This window comes from Sus scrofa, chromosome 17, assembly GCF_000003025.6.
Source record: "Sus scrofa isolate TJ Tabasco breed Duroc chromosome 17, Sscrofa11.1, whole genome shotgun sequence".
Taxonomy (NCBI): domain Eukaryota; kingdom Metazoa; phylum Chordata; class Mammalia; order Artiodactyla; family Suidae; genus Sus; species Sus scrofa.
This window is the reverse complement of record NC_010459.5, coordinates 47,386,830-47,408,358: the sequence shown is the minus strand read 5'-3', so window position 1 is coordinate 47,408,358 and position 21,529 is coordinate 47,386,830. Positions and strand designations below refer to the sequence as shown.

Genomic DNA, 21,529 nt, shown 5'->3' with positions numbered 1-21,529 from the left:
CTTTAACCCACTGCACTGGGCCAGGGATTAAATCCATGTTTTTGCAGTGCCCTGAGCCAGTGCAGTTGGATGCTTAGTCCACTGCACCACAGCAGGAACTCCTAGATACATTTTTCTGACATGGGAAAAATGTACGAGACACACTGTGAAGCAAAAATATTAGATTCAAAATTACATATAACATAGCCTTGTCTTTGTAGAAGAAAAGTAATGATCAGAACAATAATTTAAAAAAAAAATAACCAATAATAATAAATATTGCTGTTATATGGATAGCGAAAAAATCTCCAAGGAATATACATCAAACTATTAACAACAGCTCTATCTAGAAGACAGAATCACTAAGGACTTTTACTTTCTACCTGCATATTTCTGTAACACTTGGATGGATTGTGTGAGCATGTACTACATGTGAAATCAAGAAATGAAAAAGAAAAAAATATATGTGTGTACATTCATTTGTCCATATATAATTTCTTTTTATAATATACATGTTTTATATAATATTATATACATTAGTGGAGTTCCCATTGTGACTCAGTGGTAACAGCAAACCCAACTAGTATGCATGAGGTGGCCTCGCTCAGTGGGTTACAGATCTGGTGTTGCCATGAGCTGTGGCATAGGTCGCAGACACAGCACGGATCCCAAGTTGCTGTGGCTATGGTATAGGCCGGCAGCTGTAGCTCCAATTTGACCTCTAGCCTGGGAACTTCCATATGCCGTATAAAAAAAAAAAAAAGAAGAAGAAGTATGAAGCCAATTTGGTTTCCTTGGTAAGACTGCAATTGAGATAATATTAATATACTATTATAATATAATAGTATATTAATATATTAATAATAATATTAATATATTATTAATAGTATATTAATATTAATATAACATAATAATTTATAACAATATTATAGTTTACTTATGTGTTAACAAAAGAATCTTTTTAAGGGCCCGCAAATCACAATATGGAATGAGTTACCGAGTTTTTTTCTTAAACATCAAAGCGATTTCCGTGCTGTTGCAATACCTATGGAACTCCCTAACATGTTCTAGGAAGATTTAAAACTCTTAAAAATGAAAACTGTATATAATACCAGCTCTAAACAAACAAATGATATATTTTTTCCTACGACCCAAGAAAACCGATGTATAATGTTGTTGCAAATTTTAGTATGTATCTGTCCAGAATTCTATTTTTCTACACATATTTCACACATACTTCTGTGTTTTACAAAATCAGATAATTTTAGGCTTCCTGTTTTGAAAACATGTTTTTTTTCACTGCCATGTACTACTGAGGTAGGAGGAAAATCAGGAGGCTGTACTTTGGAACCAAATGTGGAGAGTGATTTCAGTGAAGTGACCGCTACCTGAAGGCTGAATGAGATGACATTATGTCTTATTCAACGAAAGCCATTTAGATTTAATTTTTCTTCCTTTTATAAATGTGATGAGGTAGCCCAACAGAATTTAAACTTCTGCTCTATCATTTCTTGTCTTAGTTTTTATTCTTATCAAAGGTAAACAAAGTTAAACTAGGGGCCCTGAACTCTAGGAAAGGATCTAAAATTATCTACCAGCGCTTTAGTATATTCTTTAATATTTTTTTGTACTAATACAATTAAATCAAATATTACATTTTAATAGATAAGTAAAAGGAATTGCTTCTCAAGACAGAGCCGAAAGTTACCAACACAAGTAACATTGTGGAGTTCCCGTCGTGGCACAGTGGTTAACGAGTCCGACTAGGAACCATGAGGTTGTGGGTTTGATCCCTAGCCTCGCTCAGTGGGTTAAGGATCCGGCGTTGCCATGAGCTGTGGTGTAGGTCGCAGATGCGGCTCGGATCCTGCGTTGCTGTGGCTCTGGTGTAGGCTGGCAGCTACAGCTCCGATTCGACCCCTAGCCTGGGAACCTCCATATACCACCAGAGCGGCCCAAGAAATAGCAAAAAGACAAAAAAAAAAAAAAACCAAGTAACATTGTTACTTACTGTAAGTTGACCTGCTACCCCAAAATCTGCAAGTTTTGCATGTCCTTCTGTATTTAGCAAAATATTTCCTGCCTTGATATCTCGATGTATTTTTCTCATAAAATGAAGGTATTCCAGTCCCTTAAGTGTTGATTGTAATATTGTAGCTATTTCATCTTCTGTTAACTGGGAAAAAAAAAAAAATGAGAAGTTAAAATTCTATTTGTTTAAATCAGCACATTTTGAAAAAGGAAAACAAATTTAGACCCAAACTCCTTTCCTAGAATATAAATTTAAGATCTCATGCAACGAGTGAACAGCATTTGACAGCTTATAATACTATCACTATGCTGACCACTCCTAAAGTTATATTTCCAGCCCAGATCTCTCCCCAAATATCAGATTCATATATTTGCCTATACAACACTTCCAACTGAATACCTAACAAGTATCAGAAGCATAACATGTCCAAATCGAATTCTTCATTTTTACCATTCTCTTAACCTTCTCACCACACACCTGTCTACTCTACTCTTCCCACGCTTCTCTCTCTTAGTAAAAGGCAGTTTCATTCCTCCAGTTGCTCTGGCCAAAAACCTTGAGGTCACCTTTGCTCTTCTCTGTCTTCAAAATATATGCAACTATATCCTCTGTATTTACCCTAGTCCAAGCCACCATCATGTCCTGCCTGAGCTATTCTAACAATCTCCTAACTGGTCTCACTGCTTCTGCCCTTGATCCTCTACAATGTATTTTCCACATGGAAGCCATAATGCATCTTCTATAATGTAAGCCAGCTCTGCTCAAAAGCCACCAATGGCTTCCTAAGCTATTCAGCCGGTCCTCACCAAGGTCTTAACATGACCTGGGTTCTGGCCACCTTCATCCTCTTCCACTTTCTACCTTGCTTGTCCTGTTTCTGCCATGTAGGTGTCTCTGATCTTCCTCGAACACTAAACATGCTCCCACTTCCGGGCCTTTTCAACTGCTGTTCTCTCTCCCTGCGATGCCCTTCAACCAGATTTCTGTGTAAGTTGCTCCCTTACTTCACTGTCTCTGCCCAAATGTCACCTCAGCAGAAAATCAGAGCTCCCTTCATTCCTAAATCATTCTCTATTCCCTTACCTTACTTATTGGTCAATGTAGCATTATCACCAGCTGACACTCTATACATGATCTGTATACCTATTTATGTGATGTCTTCCCTTTTAGAAACATAAGCTCCATTAAAAGATGTATTTGATTTGTTTACTATTGAATCTAGCACCAAGAAAGCCACCTGGCACACAGTAGGTCTTGAAAAAATATTTGCTGAATGATGATGAATGAATGTAAGCAAGAATGGTGGCAATCAACAAAGAATATCTGATCAGCCTGATGGTGACTTTGTGCTGATCCAAACCCAGTCTTAAACAAACTCAATCAACAAACTCTCTATCGGCCCCCTTTATGACAAACAACTCACATTTAAAAGGGAATATGCTGTGGTGAAAAAAATACGGGATGTGGGACTAGAAAGACCTAGTTTTCACTCCTGGCTCTACTTTCTAGATGTGTGACTTACGTAAGTTATCTAATGTCTCTTAGTTTCTCAATCTATAAAATAGACAAATCACCTTTCTTCAAGACTGTCAAGAGAACCAACCAAAGGGATAACTATGGTGGGGAGAGATCAAATGGGAAGATGGGATTAACACATACACATTACTATATATAAAATAGGTAACTAACAAGGACCTACTGCATAGCACAGGAAAGTCTACTCAATGCTCTGTAATAACCTATATGGGAAAAAAGAATGGATATGTGTATATGCATAACGGATTCACTTTGCTGTATACCTGAAACTAATACAACATTGTAAATCAACTAACTCCAATAAAAAAAATTTTTAAAAGAAACTCCATAACACACATTAGCTGCTATTATGAAAGGTTTTAATGAGTGATATATGCATAAAACTCATTAAAAGTATTCAGTTATAGAACCAAAAAAAAGGTCATAAAAATCAAATGATATAATAAAGTATATAAGAATCCATGTGGGAGTTCCCGTTGTAGCTCAGCAGTTAACGAACCTGACCAGTATCCATGAGGATACGGGTTTGATCCCTGGCCTTGCTCAGTGGGTTAAGGATCTGGCGTTGCCGTGAGCTGTGGTATAGGTCAGAGACACGGCTCAGATCCAGTAGGTGGCTGTGGCATAGGCCGGCAGCTACAGCTGCAATTCAACCCCTGACCTGGGAACCTCAATATGCCGAGGGTGAGGATTATATATAATTGTAATTATAATATATAATTATATATAATTCAAACTCATTATGATGGCCAACAATACCCAACATAGTCTGGCCCTGCCCACCTGCCTCACCTCATCTCCTACAGTTTCCCCCTTACCTATCCCCCCCTCAAGTCACAGTGGCCTTCTTTCCAGCACTTAAACACACCAAAATCATTCCAGCCTCAGGGGTTCTGCACTGGTCATTCGCCTACCTGGCATGTTCTTTTAGAACTCACTGCATTCAAACTTTAAAAACTAAAGGTCTCTGGGTATCCTTTCTCAACCATCTCCTTTCAGAGAGCCCACCAAACACTCATCACTTTATCCCCACGCCTTTTCTTCAGAGCAATTATCACTATCTGGTATTTATCTTCTGGTTCCCTTTAATTTGCTTTTTGTTGCCCTAATAGAAAACATGCTACCATGAGAGCACAGTTGTGGTCTTATTTACTACTGGATCCCCAAGGCCTGGACCAGTGTTCCAGAAACACTTACTGAATGAATAAACAAAAAGTAACTGAATTGAGCCTAGAACCCATGACTCCTAGCTTTCTCCCAGCAATCACAATAAGCGAATCATCTTTCACCGGGCATTTTCACTGAGAAGGACAACCTTGTGGAAGCTAATCTATGTACTTGCTGGGGAGGAAGGGAAAAACCCAACCAAATTTCAACACTCAGAACTCACTGCTTAACCAAGATTTGATGGCCATTTTGTTTTCCAGGAAGAATTAAGCTGAGCATTTCACTGGATTTTGTTGGTTGGTATTAAAACTGCTTCATTTAGGAATTTCCACTGTGGCGCAGTGGGTTAAGGATCTGGCACTGCCACAGCTGTGGCACGGGTCACAGCTGCAGCTGGAATTCGATCCCTGGCCCGGGAATTTCCATATGCCATGCGTATGGCCCAAAAAAAAGTAAAAAAAATTTAAAAAGAAATAAAACTGCTGCCTTTAGGAGATATTAAAAAGAAAAGCAGTGGGGGAAAGAAGCATGGAAAGTGGACAGTCTTCTCTCTGGATACAGCACAGAGAGCGTACATGAATAAAAAGCAGAGAAGACAGTGTAAGAGCCTAGCTCAGCCGCATGATTCCAGAAGGTAAACTTACCGTTTTATTTCGTAATCGAATGATATCGGACACAGAACCAGCCCCACAGTACTCCATCACAATCCACAAGTCTGTGTTCTTAAAATAACTGCCATAATATTTGACTACGTGAGGGCTAGACAGAAACACAATACAAGTTAGTGGAATGGCCTCCAAACAGCTCTAGTAATTCATGCTATAAATACATGAAAATTAATTTCAGCTCCAAAGATCAATTATTCAGAGTTCCCACTGTGGCACAACAGGATCAGCAGCGCCTCTGCAGTGCCAGAAGGCAGATTTGATCCTTGGCCTGGCACAGTGGGTTAAAGGATCCAGTGTCGCTGCAACTGCGGAGCAGGTTGCAACTGTGACTCGGATCTGATCCATGGCCGGGGAACCCTATGTGCCACAGGGGCAGCCAAAAAAGAAGAAAAAAAAAGATTGATTATTCATATTTAAGGTTAAAATGGTCATCCTCTTGATAAGAATGTAAAACAGTACTGATTCCTAGAGGGCAATGAGTAACAATAGTGCAAAAACTGTGTGGGTCCCTTAACCCTGCATTTCTAACTCTACAATTCATCCTAAGAAAAGAAGTACAGATATTCAAAAAGAAATAGTTAACATCATAGTACTGTGTAGAAAAGTGACAATTTAGATACCATCTAGATGTCTAACATTAGGGAGTTTATTGCAATAAGAAGAAGTAATGGTATATCTGTATAATGGAATAACCATGAATCCATGGAAAATGTTATAGAAGAATACTTGGTAATATGGGAAGATATACTAGTTTACCAAAAAACAAACAAAAAAACCACAGGTTACAGAACAGTAAGCGTAGTGGAACTCCAAAAAGAGACACAGAAGGATATGTATACTAAGTAGTACTTAACAACGATTATTTCTCCAAAGGAAAATGTGGTTTTCTTTCCTGTTTTTCTTTGCATTTTTCCCAAGAGGTCACATATACTTTGTAATAAGGAAAAAAAATAAAATCACACTACAATATATCAAAAAGAAAAAATACTCAGGATCAGACTTGGAATTTGGAGTCTCAAAGACAGATTTCAGAGAAAAGTCAAACAACCTTTTAAAACGAAATAACTTGTCCTCTAAAGCTACTAGCTTTAACTAGCTAGACAGTGATCAGGGCTAAATAATATTACATAATACAGTAACTGAAGATGCTAAAACCATCTCAGTGGCATTAACTCTCAGAATTTCAAATGCTCTTTCATCCTTGGGAAACATGCCAATGACAAGGACAGCAGGGAAAAAAACACACATACACACAAAATGAATAATTATGAAGACACGGATAGGTCTCTTAAGATACAGATAGCCACACCTGCTCCCCTTCCCTGTTTCTACAGTATTGGATGCCTCCACAAGACAATCACTGTCAGGAACTTGCTGAATATGTCCTATACAATCTTATATTGTCAACTAGATTTTCTTGTCCAATTTAAGTCTACAAACTCTAAGAGGACCAGCACTCCTTCTTTGTATTTCTTACGGTGCTCAGAACAGAGTATTCTTTATTTCCTCTTTTTTTTTGGGGGGGGGGGATACAGTGGCCTGATGTAGGATCTCAGTTCCCGGACGAAGGACTGAACCCAGCTTTCAGCAGTGAAAGCACCAAGTCCTAACCACTAGACCACCAGGGAATTCCCTGAAATCTCCTCTTTAATTAGAGATATTTGTATATCCTGTTTGGAACATAGTTCTTGCACAGTCTATCAAAAGTGGCAGAAGTCCTGGGTGGAGGAGGGATGGATTGGGAGTTTGGGATCAGCAGATGCAAACTATAATATATAGAACGGATAAATAATAAGGTCCTACTGTATAGCAAAAGGAACTATATTCAACATCCTGTGGGAAATCACGATGGAAAAGAATATGAAAAAGAATGTATATATATGTATAAGTGAATCACTTTGAGGTACTGCAGAAATTAATACAACATCATACTTCAATAGTTTTTTTTTTTGTTTTTTGTTTTTTTTTTTTTAAGTAGCAAGGTTTCAGAGTTCCTGCTGTGGCACAGTGGGTTAAGAATCCAAGTGCAACAGCTGGGGTAGAGCAGGTTCAACCCCCAACCTGGAACAGTGGGTTAAAGGATCTGGTGTTACCACAGCTACAGTGCAGGTCACAACTGTGGCTCAGATTCAATCCCTGGCCAGAACTTGCATAGGCTGCAGGTGTGGCCATAAAATAAAAAAATTTTCAGTGGCAAAGTTTCAGTATACCAACTGGAAAGAGTTTCTACAATGCATTTTATGGACGAGAAAAAGAAAAACTGCTACCACACTCTGGTCCCTCTAATGAAGAAATAGGAGGGTTTTATCTAGCAAGTAACCACAATGGTATAAAGAATAAAAAAAAGGGGGAGTTCCCTTCGTGGCTCAGTGGAAACGAATCCAACCAGTAGCCATGAGGATGCGGGTTCGATCCCTGGTCTTGCTCAGTGGGTGAAGGAGCCAGTGTTACCATGAGCTGTGATGTAGGTCACAGAAGCAGCTCGGATCTTGCCTTGCTGTGGCTGTGGTGTAGGCTGACAGCTGTTACTCCAACTCGACCCTTAGCCTGGGAACTTCCATATGCTGCAGGTGAGGCCCTAAAAGGCAAAAAAGAAAAAAGAAAAAATGAAGGCAGCCCCAAGCTGCAAGACTTTCTCATTCTCCTTTCAACTCCCTAGAGTGGGCACTGCCCCTGTTTCTCACTGATCTAAACTGAGGAAACCAGCTCCACTGCAGTGGCACCACCCCCCAGTGTTGTCATGGAACTTAGGGCAAACCACGTGCTTTTCTGTGGTCGGCTGTTGGCCTGACTTCCTGCTTGCAGCATTTGACAAATCTTAGTTCCTCAAAAAGAAAATACTTAACTACTCCTAGGTGGAATAATTTCTTAAAATTGTGAAGGAAGGATCAGAATAGTAATACCCCAATAAGTGTTCTCTTTCATAAGTCCATTTGATATCCTAAGGTTTCTGGAACTAAAAGCATTTGAATTATCTCTTCTTAGCTGTCTCTGTAGAAATGTTTTCTCAAAAGGAAGTAAAAGAGATCATTATCAAAAAAAAAAAAAAAAAAAAAAAAAAAAAAAGGGCTAGTCAACACCACCTTCTGCCTCTTGCCTCTTCTTCCTAGTTTTGAAAAGGTCTAAACTGAAACAAAACAAAGCAAAACTATGCAAAAATAGAAACGATGAAGATTTAGCTGCTAAAACACACAAACTTTTTCATCATTTTTTTTTCCTGAAAAGAACATGCAGAGTGATTCCCCTGCACTCTCCCTTTTGCAAAATACCTAAGTAAATGCAACTCTGGTGTCAAACTCTAAATAGTCACAGCAAATTCAGATGCCTTTACCTGTCACATTGCTGCATTATAGAGATTTCTTTGATTATTTCCTGCAGGTCCGATTCCACAGGAACTTGCTTAATAGCAACAATCTGACCGGTCTCTTTATGAATAGCTTTGTACACGCTGCCATAGGACCTACGATTGGGGGAAGAACATTTACAAAGTCAAAGCAAGTCAAAGGATAAAAAGCGGTAAAACACAAGCAACTCACAGTTCTAATTTACAACCTTAAGTGCCCCAAACATATGTACTTAGCTACACTTGCAAAATTGAGCCTGCTAAAAGGGCTTTGGGGGAAAATCGTCATGAAGAGAACTACCACAAAACGGCATCTTAAAAAACTTCACATTGCAATTTTACTGACCATATTAGCATGAAACAATAATTATAGCAGCTACGATGTGCGATGTCGGCTGGGCATTTCCTCATCTGCGATTCATCCTTACAAAAAAAGCAATGAGAGGGTCATTATCCCTATTTTACAGGCAAATGAGAAAAGGCTCAGAAAGGTTAAATGACCTGCCCAAGGTCACATAAGTGATACCTAAGTGGTCAGTCCAGGATATGAATCCAGGTGTGTCAGAACACAAAGCCTATATCCTCTCCACATCCATACTGGGGCACAAAAATGGGAGTCTGTTTTCTTGCATTCACTCTAGGGCCGCAAGGTCTTTGAGTCCCTGTGCTCCTCTTACTTGCAATAACACATAAAAGATTAAGAAAACCAAAAATGTAAGCCTCTTTCATGCTAGTGTTAGGTGAACAGAGTACATGCAGATTCTTTTCTGCCCTTTGGAGTTCCCACTGTGGCGCAGCACGTTAAGTAAGGATCTGGCATTATCTCTGCAGTGGCTCAGGTTGCTGCTGGGGCATAGGTTCAATCCCTGGCCCAGAGCAGTGGGTTAAGGATCAGGCATCCTTTGCCTTTTGCTCCATCTTCCCTTAAGCGTTTACTACCAAAACAAATAAAAAGCTTATGTAGCCATTTAACTGGGGGGCTAAAAGTGAAGCAGATTTAGAATTTAAAGACCCAGGATTGGAGTTCTACCGCCACTAGATGTTAGCTGTCATTTACAGACATGTTATTAAGTTTGTGCCTCAACTTTCTTACCTGCAAAATGACAACAATGCTACTTCACAAGACAATTGTGATGGTTAAATGAGAGATCATCATCTTGCATAGCTTATATCTTCACTAAAACCCTGCCTGGCTGTCAGTGAAAAAATAACGAGTAAACCTTCGTATTTCTCAAACATCTGTCTCTTCATACTCTCTTGGTGAAAAAAAGATCAAAATAACAGTGCCACCTCATTCATTAAAGTAGCTGAGTGCTCTAGCTAACAAAATGATGCTCAAGAATTATTTCAAAAAGTCTATAGAAATAGAGTTCCCATTGTGGCTCAGCCATAATGAACCCAACTAGTATCCATGAGGATGCGGGTTCCATTCCTGGCCTTGCGCTCTGGTTAAGGATCCGGTGTTGCCACAAGCTGAAGTGTAGGTTACAGATGTGGCTCGGATCTGGCATTGCTGTAGCTGTGGCATAGGCCAGCAGCTGCAGTTCTGACTCAACCCCTAGCCTGGGAACTTCCATATGCCAAGGGTACAGCACTAAAAAGAAAAAATAAAAATAAAAGAAAAAAATAAAGTCTATGCAGCACACATAAAAAATTTTCATTTCCATTTCTTCGATCCCTTATATTGGCAAAACTAGAAAAATATTTAAATGTTGCCTAAATTACTTTCTTTTTGACAGAGCAAGGCAACCACTGACCACATGCAGAAGATGCAACCACTGACCCTTCTCCCCTGATATGACAACCCCCGATCAATGAGGGTGGCAAATGCCTGGTCCTAGAGGATATATCGTGGTGGTCCAAGCCAGTCACAGGATTTCTGCCAGTGACTGAACTAGCAGTGAGCCGATGACCTAATTCTGGCCAATGAAATTTGAAGGGTATTCTGCTGAAGAGTTTCTGAGAAAGAGTTTCATCCCTGATAACAGAGAAATACACATGGTGGCCCATTTTTACCTGCCACTTCCTTTCCTGCTTTGGTTACCGACATGTGAGGAATGATGCTTGAAACTAACATGGCCATCTTGAGACTATGAAAATTAAACAAATGTTAAACTATTACCAAGCCAGCAGGCCATTCTGGAAATCTTTCACCCCCGGATTTACTGTCGCTTAGTTATTAAATGTCCTTACTAGTAAACCACGGTTAACTGGGTAATCTGTTACCTTCCTCCAAAATTATTCCTGATACCCCAGGTCCTGTATGTGTGAAAAGGTCTTTATTTCACATTCACCCTGGAATAACTTTTCCTGGATATAGAACTCTTCTTTGACAATGGCTTTTCCTCAGCTTTTTTACTGCAGTCTTCCAGCTTCTTTTGTTGTAAAGAAGTCAGCTGTTACCATTTTTCATAGGTAATCTTTTCTTTCTGTAGCTTTTAAAATATCCTATCTTTAACATTTCTGTAATTTTACTATACCATAACTCGGAGTCAGTTTTTGGTACTTCAGAAGCTTCTTCCACTCAAAGGCATATGTCTTTCTTCAAGTCTGGAAAATTCTCAGCATTATCTTTTTAATTCCTCTCTACCTCTTCCAATCTCCCTCGAGAGTTCCTACTGGGCCTCCTCAGTCAATACAGACTTCCTGGTTTCCAATGCTATATTTCTGTCCTGCATTTTGTGATCAGCCTCATTTCTAGCTCTCAATTCACAAATTCTCTTTTCAGCTTGTCTAGCTGTTTATCCAATTTACTGGGCTTTAGAATTTCAATTATTATAGTGTTCATTGTCAAGGTTCCCAACTTTTTCTTTTTCATGGGACCAACTGTTCATGTTTATCATCTCACGTTCTTCTTTTAAGGATGCCAGTCCCTCCTTTTTTCTTTCTAAAAATCAGAGACAAACATTAAATCCCATTTCCGATTGCCCCATTCTTTCTATTTCCTTGGGTGGGAATTCTCCTGCTAATTAGGTCTGCTGATTATCTCCCGGCAGTGGATTTCCTTGTATGGGTTTCCTTTTATTTGAAATGATTCTCCTCGACAAAGCTCACTGTCAAGAGTGTTTCATGATGTCACGATGGTTTGATGGCTCCCTTAACTCAGTTACCTAGGCTGTACAACTTAAACCAGGTCTTGCACTAGGATTTGGGGCTTTGCTCCTTCAAGAAACCACACTGAATGTAGTCCAGGCCCAGTTTCTATAGTCAGACCAGTCCGGCTGCCTTTCCCCAGGCCCTAGGCAAATGATACCACAACTTCATACAGGAAGGCCCACCTACCTCTCAACAAGGACAAGGCATGCTTTACCTCCTCTTACTGTTACAGTTACCTTTTTCTATCCCAGGGCTCTAGCTGGCTATGTATCCTTATATCTTAAGACTTAATATTCATTCATTATTCTTACATATTTGAAGCAGAAAGGAGAGGTCTCTGCCTGCAATTTCCTCAGCAATCTGGACCAGAACACCCTCTACATCTCTCTATGCTATCCTGACAACAAAGAGAACTCCAACAGCTCATGTATGAACACTTAAGATGCACAATTCCACAGACTGCACTTCAGCACTCATACTCCCTTATAAGCAAGACCCTTAAGATCGGATTCCCTACAACAAAAACTACAGTGATTCATGAATGATAACTGGCAGAGAAAAGAAGATGGTGGGGAAGCAGGTGCTTCACACAAGCGATATGAGGCAAGGATCGATGTAGAAAAACAGAAATGAAACAGTAACTGAGGCTGGATTAACCAGGCGCAAGTCTTAACAATACCACTCACTAGCTATGAAACCATGGGCAGGATGTTTTGTTACTATCCTGTGGGAAAAATTTAAATGAGTCAATGGGTAAAAACTTCAAATGTAATACAAGGAAGAAAGGGGCTAGGCTCAACCCCAAACACTTTCTGAGTGCTGTCCTTTCATCCCGGTCTGGAGCTTTGGCTCTGCTCTGCCATGGATCCACATGATTTCCTCAAAATGCAAAACGGCTGCAGCCTCAGGAATCCAGTGCAATCCTTTAGCTGGAGTTCACTTCACAAGGCCCAAGCCAGTGAGAGTTCATGATCCATTCGTTTTCCAGGACCAGTTAAGGATAGCATGGCGATTTGTGTTTGGAAAGGAGGTGCAGCTTGGGTTTTCCTTCGGAATTTTGCTACTTAAATGAAGGTTGTTCAGGCTCATGACAGAAATCCAACATTTGTGATATCCCTTAAGAAAACAATACGGTGATCAGATGGGAAGATCTGAAGCTTTGCTTGTTTTCTCTCTGGTGATACCTTTACAGGGAAATTTCCAAGATCCTTCATGAAGACACCCATAGATCTAAAACATAATTTAAAATAATTATAATTAGGCTTAGTTTTTCCTTATTTTATATTTCTGATATAATCTCTAGCTGTAGTTTTCTTTTGACATTCCCTGAAAGCAATCAACCCAAAGTTCCCTTTAAGAATACCTAAATATGCTTGAAGACTTAACTTTGATTTGACATAAGATCTGAAAAATGCTTCAGTTGATGCATTTAAAAATAAAATAATAATAGTTGCCATTTACTGAGCATTTATAAGTGACAAGCACTGTTCTAAGGACTGACTCCCATTATCTCACATAATCCTCGACATGACTCTATGAAGGAGATACTAACAACCCCACTTTATAGCTGGGATTTGCAAAGCTTCAAAATATTAAGCAATTAGCTCAGCAAGAGATTTAACCCAGGTATGTCTGACTTCCGAGTCTGTGCTCTTTACTGCTGTAACACACTTCCATTAAAAATGAAAGAAACAAGTTAGTTACACACATAGTCAAGTGCGCCTACCATTCTTTATCTTATTCTAAGTACAACCTGTGAACATGGTTAGACTAAGGGCCTTGGACTCACTGCCTCGAGGAAAATACCAAAGATATCAAACGAAAGCTAAAAAGGGCAGGCGAGAGATATAGAGGGACTGTTCCCCTCTCCTTCCCCCGTACCTTTAACGATGCCAAATCAACTCGTGGTTTCAGATTCATCTTGTACTTGTCTTTTAGCAGCACAGCTGGTGTCATCTTTTTGCTTCTTGTCTCTGCTTGATTCCTTGCTTGATTCCAAAGAGTATTTTTCCAACTTACAAAAAGATAATGACTAATGTTTTTTACAAGGAGGTGGTCCATGAAAATCCATTCCGTGTAATCCAAGATTGGGTTTAACACTGCGTATCTATATTAGGCATAAATAACACCAAACTCCAAAATAATCTAATGATATATAAAAGCTGATTTTAAAGCATGCACATTAATTAGACAATAGCCATTTTTACAAGTTAACATTTTAGGTCTTCTTTTGAGATTTTTAAAAAAATCTCCCAAGAGATTTTTAAAAATACACAAACGCACACCCACACACTTATTTGCTATATAGGCATAAACTAGATCTCAAGAGTACATTTAAAAAACCTGCTAGCCTGGTTGCTTCTGTGTGGCTGAGAGAGATGGGAAGGAGATTTTTCATTGCAACACTTTTATGCTTTCTGAATTTTGAATCATATGACTTGATCATTCAAAAATGAACAACAAAAACTAAAGGGTATCTAATCTTTTAATGTCTCGATCATTACAAAAAGGAAATAAACATACATACAAAGATTAAATTAAAGGTATATGTAAAAGTAGAAAAAATTATGATGTAACCTTTATTGTATCACGAAAGCCAAGGATGGCCACTCTGTCACTAGATGTCATTTCACCAGTATTTTATAAACGGATACACAAATCTGTGTTTCAAGAAGTTCAATGGTTCCCAATCTAGGATTCTGGATCTCTTAGGAAGCTATAAAGGTAGTGACAGTCCTTCTTGAATTCCACTGTTTCTTTTAAAGAAACAAGTTATTTATCTCTCAGAAGCTATGAACAGAAAATTAAAATACATCTGATTAATAAAAATTTTTAAATGAAGTATAAACTAACTAGTGTTATCTGTTAAATAGATAAAATCATGCAAACCACAGCTTTTACAAGACAGAAAACAAAAGATGTCCACGGTGTTAAAAAGACCAGGAATCACTAAATCTGCCCATAGCAGTGACTAGGGGAAGAGGGAAAGGGCACTCCAAGCTGTAAACTGACCTCCCACCCAGAGCAGAGCTGTTATGCAGCATGCCCCGTTCTTTTTCCTAGCTTTGCAAATGATTGCCATGAGAAAGGTTCCTATCCTTCTGGTCTTGGGGCAGGAAAAAGACTGGGACCTACAAGTCCACCTACATTTTCTGTGCACTCACCCTTCTCCAAGTTTCTCCAAGACATCAAACACTTCTTCTGGTTGTTTAGTTAAACTATCCTCATCCAACTTTTTCAGCTGCCTGTGAATGAAGAAACATAAACATAAAATATAGTTTGCTTGCTAGCAACTAGAACCCAAAATGCATTATTTATTTTACAGTGAGCCTCTTGGGAATTTCTCTGCAAAGTTTTTGCAAGTCAGTGACAGTAAAGGCAAGTTAAGAGACCTTTAAGGAAGCTGAAGGGCCGTTCTCTGGAACTGTTATGCATGTCCTGGGCCACCTTGATGAGCCAAATCAGGACCAGAAGGTGAAGAGTTACCACGAGGCTGGCTTCAGTTTCACAGCTGTAACAATTTTCTAACAATACAAGGTGTTCTAAAATGGTTTAGACTGCCTTAAGAAGTCCCTAGATCCCCATCACTGGAGAACCGAAACAGAAACTGAGTCCTCAGGTAGCTGAAACGCTGTAAAGTGGATTCGAGCATTAGCTATAACCTTCAGAATCCATTTCCAATCTTGAGATCCCAAGAATGAAGATGGCATAAGGATCTGTTCAGAAAAGATGTTTAATGCAAGCTTAGCTATGAAGGGCAACATGGTCTTAGAGTGGGGGCCAAGGAAGACATAGAAGAGTCTCGCTCTCGTTAGCAAGATTTTGTAATTTTGTCAAAGCACATGGATTCTAAAGGTATCACTGAAACAGAAAGTGGAGAATATACGCTTAGACATGATCAAAAGTGAAAAATAACCAGGCAACTGGGAGTTTCAAATAGCTTCACCAAGACACCCAGAGGCAGTCATGTACCTGACTATTCCCCAAAATCAGAGACAGATACTGCACACACCTTCCAGGTAATTCAGACTTTTCTGAACATGACAACCTGATAAACATGACCCCAAAATTAAATATAGGGTTTTTTAGAGTTCCTGTTGTGGCTCAGCAGTAATGAACCCTACGAGTATCCATGAGGATGCGGGTTCGATCCCTGGCCTCCATCAGTGGGTTAAGGACCCGGCATTGCCGTGAGCTGTGGCGTAGGTCACAGACATGGCTTGGATCCTGCATTGCTATGGCTGTGGCACAGACCGGCAGCTGCAGCTCCAATTCAACCCCTGGCCTGGGAACTTCCATATGCCATGGGTGTGGCCCTAAAAATACAAAAAAAAAAAAAAAAAGGGAATAACAGGGTTTTTTTCCCCTCTAACTCTGAGACCTCTGAAAATTACTAACAGCATAAAGAAGGAACTTGCTAAGGAATATTTGTGCGTGTGTCTGTGCTACACAAGGGCTTCCTGAAACTACAAAGGACAACAAAGAAAGGAGAGCTCAGGAAATGGTGAAATATGGAAGTAGTCCACTGGCAATGTCTTTGTAAAGTAAAATGTTTAAACTAGCTGGACAATACTAATTTTTACAAGAAAATATTTTTAAAATACACACACACACAAATGTGTACCTTCCTAGAGAAAAACCAGAAGAGAAGCCCCCCAAAAAACAAAAACCCACACACTTGAACACACCAAGTGGACCTACCAATAAACACTGATCTCATTTAAAAACACAAACTTAGAGAATTTTATATACATCAAAGACTAAAGAAATGGAGAACTGCTCCAAGTCAATAATTGCCATAACTTGAAAAATAGCAAAACAAAATGACCACACTGACCTTTGAAAATCAAAAGGTCCTTAAAATTAAAATTCCAATGACTTCACAAAAACTCCCAGCTTCAAAACAAAAAGGGCTGAAGTGAAACTCTTCCTCACCTTCGGAAGTGAAATTCTGATGAACTCAGAAACGAGAATGAACAACTCATAACCCGGGGCACAAAGGGGAGGTTTGGGTGAAGCAATGGATTTATAACTGTACAAACAATGGACAATACCTCATTTCTCAAGTATAATTAAAGTTTTATAAACAGCCCGCATAAAGGAAGATCAAATGTGTTCCTTTGAAGGGTTGACTCCGTGGTTTACAAAAAGCAAAATTCACTATTTCAACTCAGCATAACAAAGGAAACGGCTCCTGCCATGATGGACAGCTGCAGGCCTCTGATAATACTTTGACAAACTTTATATGACTGTTCAGATACGTCTTGAAAACAATCTAAGTGGGTTTTTGTTTGGTTTGGGTCCCGGCTTAAGGGATCTTTTTTTTTTTTTTGGTCTTTTGTCTTTTTTTGTTGTTGTTATTGTTGCTATTTCTTGGGCCGCTCCCGCGGCATATGGAGGTTCCCAGGCTAGGGGTCGAATCGGAGCTGTAGCCACCGGCCTACGCCAGAGCCACAGCAACGCGGGATCCAAGCCGCGTCTGCAACCTACACCACAGCTCACGGCAACGCCGGATCGTTAACCCACTGAGCAAGGGCAGGGATCGAACCCGCAACCTCATGGTTCCTAGTCGGATTCGTTAACCACTGCGCCACGACGGGAACTCCTTAAGGGATCTTTTTATCTCTGGCACCTGAACTAAGAGTGGTCAGCAAAAACATTTGTTAAAGGGACTAAGGAAAGCAATGATGAGAATCATAAACCCTTCTCAGCAATCTTTCTGAGGTTTCAAAAAAAAAAAAACAATTTCACCCTAAAAAGTATTACTGTGTTATCAACAAATAAGATTTCCATGGAAAATCTTTTGACAGGGGTCTCCATGATCATTTATACATGAGTCTTTCTGGGAAAAGCGCTATAACCAAATGGCCCAACTCTGATGATTCAGCCCTCTCAGCTGGACTTCCCCAGGTCCTGGTAGTTTCACTGCTTGCTCATAACTGAACAGGCCTGGCCCACACAGCCTCTGTGGACCAGACACAGGTGGAGGCTCCCCGCTAAAGCAGATGGCCACGTGGCCAGCCAGCATCCCGGAAACGCGCACGCTACACCTTCCACCACGCTATTGTTATCTAATGGCGACTCACTTTTAAAAATCATAAACTCCCCTGTAAACCATCAACTTTTGCCTATTATCATTCACTTAGTCACACACAAGTGTCAAACTCCTGAACACAAAGAGCACTTCCTGCATTGGGATTGCTTTCCCTTGTTGCAAACACATGCCATCTGAATCTCCGAAAAGAGACCCACATCTTTTCAAACACCAATAAGAAGTAGTTACAGGTTTGGCTAACCTCTTTCTCCCATCCTAGAACTCTTATAAGGGCCATTTTACTTATGTATGCTTACCCTTCTTTCCGCATATAATTTTTATGGGTTATGACAAACATTTTATAATATAAAGGAAGTTTTTAAATGATAATAAAATCGATGTGCCCCCCCCCACTGATCCCCTCAAATTCATGTTAGTCCTAACCCCCAATACCTTAGAACCTGATTTAGAGATAGGGCCCTTAAAGAGGTAATTAAGGTAAAGATGAGGTCATATGCATAGGCGCTAATCCAACATGATGGGTGTCCTTAGAACAGGAGATGAGGCCACAGCCAGGTACAGAGGGAAGATTATGTGAAGACAGAGGAAGGAGAAAGCCATCTGCAAGCCAAGGAGAGAGGCCTCAAAAGAAACAACCCTGCTGACCCCTTGATCTAGTCTCCAGATCTGTGAGAAAATAAATTTCCCAGTTATTTAAGTCACCCAGTCTGTGAAACTGACAAGGCAGTCCTAAGAAACTAATAAGATGCTAATAAAGTTAATTGGCTGCAAATTAGGCAGTTCACTAGTTATGATGAGCAGAAAGCACCAGTCATTCAGCCCTGCAATACTTTTCTCTTGCACACTTAATGAAATATTTAAAAGGTCTAGGAATGAGCCTGTCGAAAACCAAAACGGTTTACTCTTTTGCCCAAGATTACACAACATAAGACCAAAGTAAAAACTAAACTCAGATTCCCGATTCTCTTCTCAATTAAACCAGGGCCTTGGAGAAAGAATGAACATTCAGGAAGAAATATAACCATGTCCATTTATCACTGGATCTATGGCACTAGAGCAAATATCTGCTAACGTATACAAGGCTTTGTGAAACAGGGGTACTTCCAGAGAGGCATCAGAGTGAGGCAGCTAACAGCATGGACTTTAGACCAGACTGCTCGGATTAAAATCCCAGATCTGTCACTTAGTAACTGAGAAACTCCTGTCCAATCACTAGCCTCTCTGGGCTCAGTTGCATCACCTGTAAAATACAGAGATACAGGTGATAGGATTGTTGTGAGGGTCAAATGAGCCAATAACAGGTTGAACCATATGAAACCACTATTTTTACACATCAAAATGGCCAAATATCAGCAAATTCATACGGTTCAACAGGAGACATGGAGAGCACTAAGAACAGTGTCTAGCACCCAGTAAGTGCTGTGAGTTCAATGTCAGACTCAGCACGCTATATGATGAATTATGAATCCATCCCAACCAGCTATTTGCCTTCTGCACTGTTTGTACACTTCAAACAAACCCATGGGCGCAGCCCCGGCTGTCAATCCCTTCCTTTCACCTCTCCTTTGCCCCATACTCCCACACACTGAACACTTCCTACTTTAGAGCTCATTCTACTGCAGGAAGTCAGAGGTCTCTGCGAAACAGAGGCAAACTGCACGGCACCTCAATCTCTACTCTCGATTCTTCTCCAGATGTGGCAGAGTGCTTTAAGACTCTGGCATCCACTGAATAAATCATTGACACAAATGCAACCCCTCAGGAGGTGAGACTTTCTAGGATAGGCTACCCCCTCCCCCCCCATTTTGTTGTAAAACAACTCCAGGCAGCAGCAGCCTTTGGAACCGACGCAAAACAAGAGAGATCTGAAAAAGGCAAGTCTGGCCGGGTCCAGTGACCCAGATCAAGAGCAAAGAAGGAAACATACAGGACTGTGTCTCAACTCTTCTGGGCCTCAGTTTGCCCATCTTGAAAATAGTCTCACAACGTTGTAAACCAACTATACTTGAGGGAAAAAAAGAAAAAGAAAATTGTCTCTTACTTCCCTATCTACCTCCCAGTGTCAGATGTAAAGAAAATTAGGAAGACCTTGGACATCAGGAAGGAAAGGTGTCATTATCTTAGAGTGGAGACACTACCAAAAACATCTTCCTAATGCTGTCCTCCATGAAGCCACCCTTGCTTGGCACCCATTCTCAACCTTTCTTGGCACATCTTCAGTCTCAGGCGCACAGCTTTTCTCCTCAGCAGATCCTCCCCACTGCACCCGTTGGGCGGGACTCGGTCCCTTAGAAAGTCTACCCAACCCTTCTCTCTCCTTGTTCCTGATCCATCCCTTAGACAGATCCCCCCTCGTTGGTTCTCACCCAGCTTCAGCATCCTCTCTACCTCAATGAGTCCCTTCTGGTATAGTAGCCCTCACCCAGCGGCAACCCCCGCCTTCAGCAGGTGCTTTCCCTAACTTGTCCCCACGTTCCTCAGCAGTTGCTCCCCCCGGCTGTCGCTCCCCTCCTGCCAGGCTGTCCCTCCAAAAACAAGTGATCTCTAACCAGCCCCATGTTTATCCCCCCTCGTCCAGACCCCCGCCGGCCAGGGGTCGCCCATTCAGCAGGTGCCCCATCAGCCCGGTCGCCTGGCCCCGCAGGTCCATCTGCTCCACGGGCTCACACACCCATCACCCCTCCGGCCGGTTCCCGCCTTTCCCTCCCCGCCCCCCTTCCTCTTGACCAGCGAGCGGCCTCTCACCGGCGCGGCGGGTTCCTCAGCTGCACCGTCTCCATGGCGCTGCCGGCAGCCGCCCAGACCCGCTCAGTGCTCCATCCTCCCCCGGGACTTCTCCGAGCCCGCCCCGCAGACCCTCCCACACTTCCGCTTTCCGCCCCTACCGGAAGCGGCGAGCTGCTCAGGGGAGGGGCGGGGCCGCGAGGGCCGGGCCTGGATCACGTGGTGCGGACTCGAGTCACGTGGCACGCTGGGGCGGAACGAGGAGGCTCGGAGACAGCCTTGGGGCACGTCGTCAGGCAGACTGGAGTCTCGGCGGCGTTGTTTCTTGCGGTGGTGTTAGCCCGAGACACTTGGTCCCCCAGACCTGGAACCCATCGCTGCCTCGGGCCGCGCCTCTCATATCTCAGACGGAGATACTGAGGTTTCTTGCGAAGCAACATACTTGATAACAACTGTCGATTCTTAACCAGCCAAGTTCTGCGCGATTCCTGGGAAGCACTGCTCCAGGGACTCCCAGAGGTATTTATGGTACTCTACAGGTCTGAACTAATTGAATTCCTGTTCCAGGTGGAAGCTCGAACGTGCGAAACCGCTTCGTGGATGTAACAGAGCATCAGCCTGAAAATTGCTCCACCCTCTTGACAGCCTCACCTGTGTACATAAAAAATAGCTATTATTTTTTAAACTCTTACCATGTACTGGCTTTCAAGTGTTGTTTCATTTAATCCTCATATCAAGCCTGTAACGTTAACCCCAATCTTCTCTGCTAATTTTTTGACACTCTTACCATTACCACGTTTTCATGCCCTACTAATGCTAATTCATTTAATACTCTTAAGGCTGTAAGGTGCATACTTTTGTTGTTCTCGTGAGGCCAGAGAGGTGAAGCTCAAATAGCTAAAAGTATAGGTTTGGGGAGTTATATCCAG

The 21,529-nt window shown here is 41.2% G+C and overlaps 1 protein-coding gene across 3 annotated transcripts in view; it reads right to left on the bottom strand.

Moving 5' to 3' along the window:
- The window catches only part of STK4 (serine/threonine kinase 4), an 88,112-nt gene extending 67,347 nt beyond the window's left edge, over positions 1-20,765 (bottom strand). Inside the window, exons 1-7 of one of the 3 annotated variants that reach the window (XM_021077861.1) lie at positions 20,622-20,689; positions 14,986-15,066; positions 13,703-13,928; positions 10,952-13,051; positions 8,714-8,842; positions 5,359-5,473; positions 1,991-2,155 (exon numbers count right to left, since the gene is read on the bottom strand). In XM_021077861.1, coding sequence (XP_020933520.1) covers positions 1,991-2,155; positions 5,359-5,473; positions 8,714-8,730 — 297 coding nt within the window. In that variant the 5' untranslated portion in view covers positions 8,731-8,842; positions 10,952-13,051; positions 13,703-13,928; positions 14,986-15,066; positions 20,622-20,689. Of the gene's footprint in view, positions 1-1,990; positions 2,156-5,358; positions 5,474-8,713; positions 13,052-13,702; positions 15,067-20,621 lie in introns of all 3 variants that reach the window. The other 2 variants (XM_021077860.1, XM_021077859.1) reach the window with 2 other exon arrangements.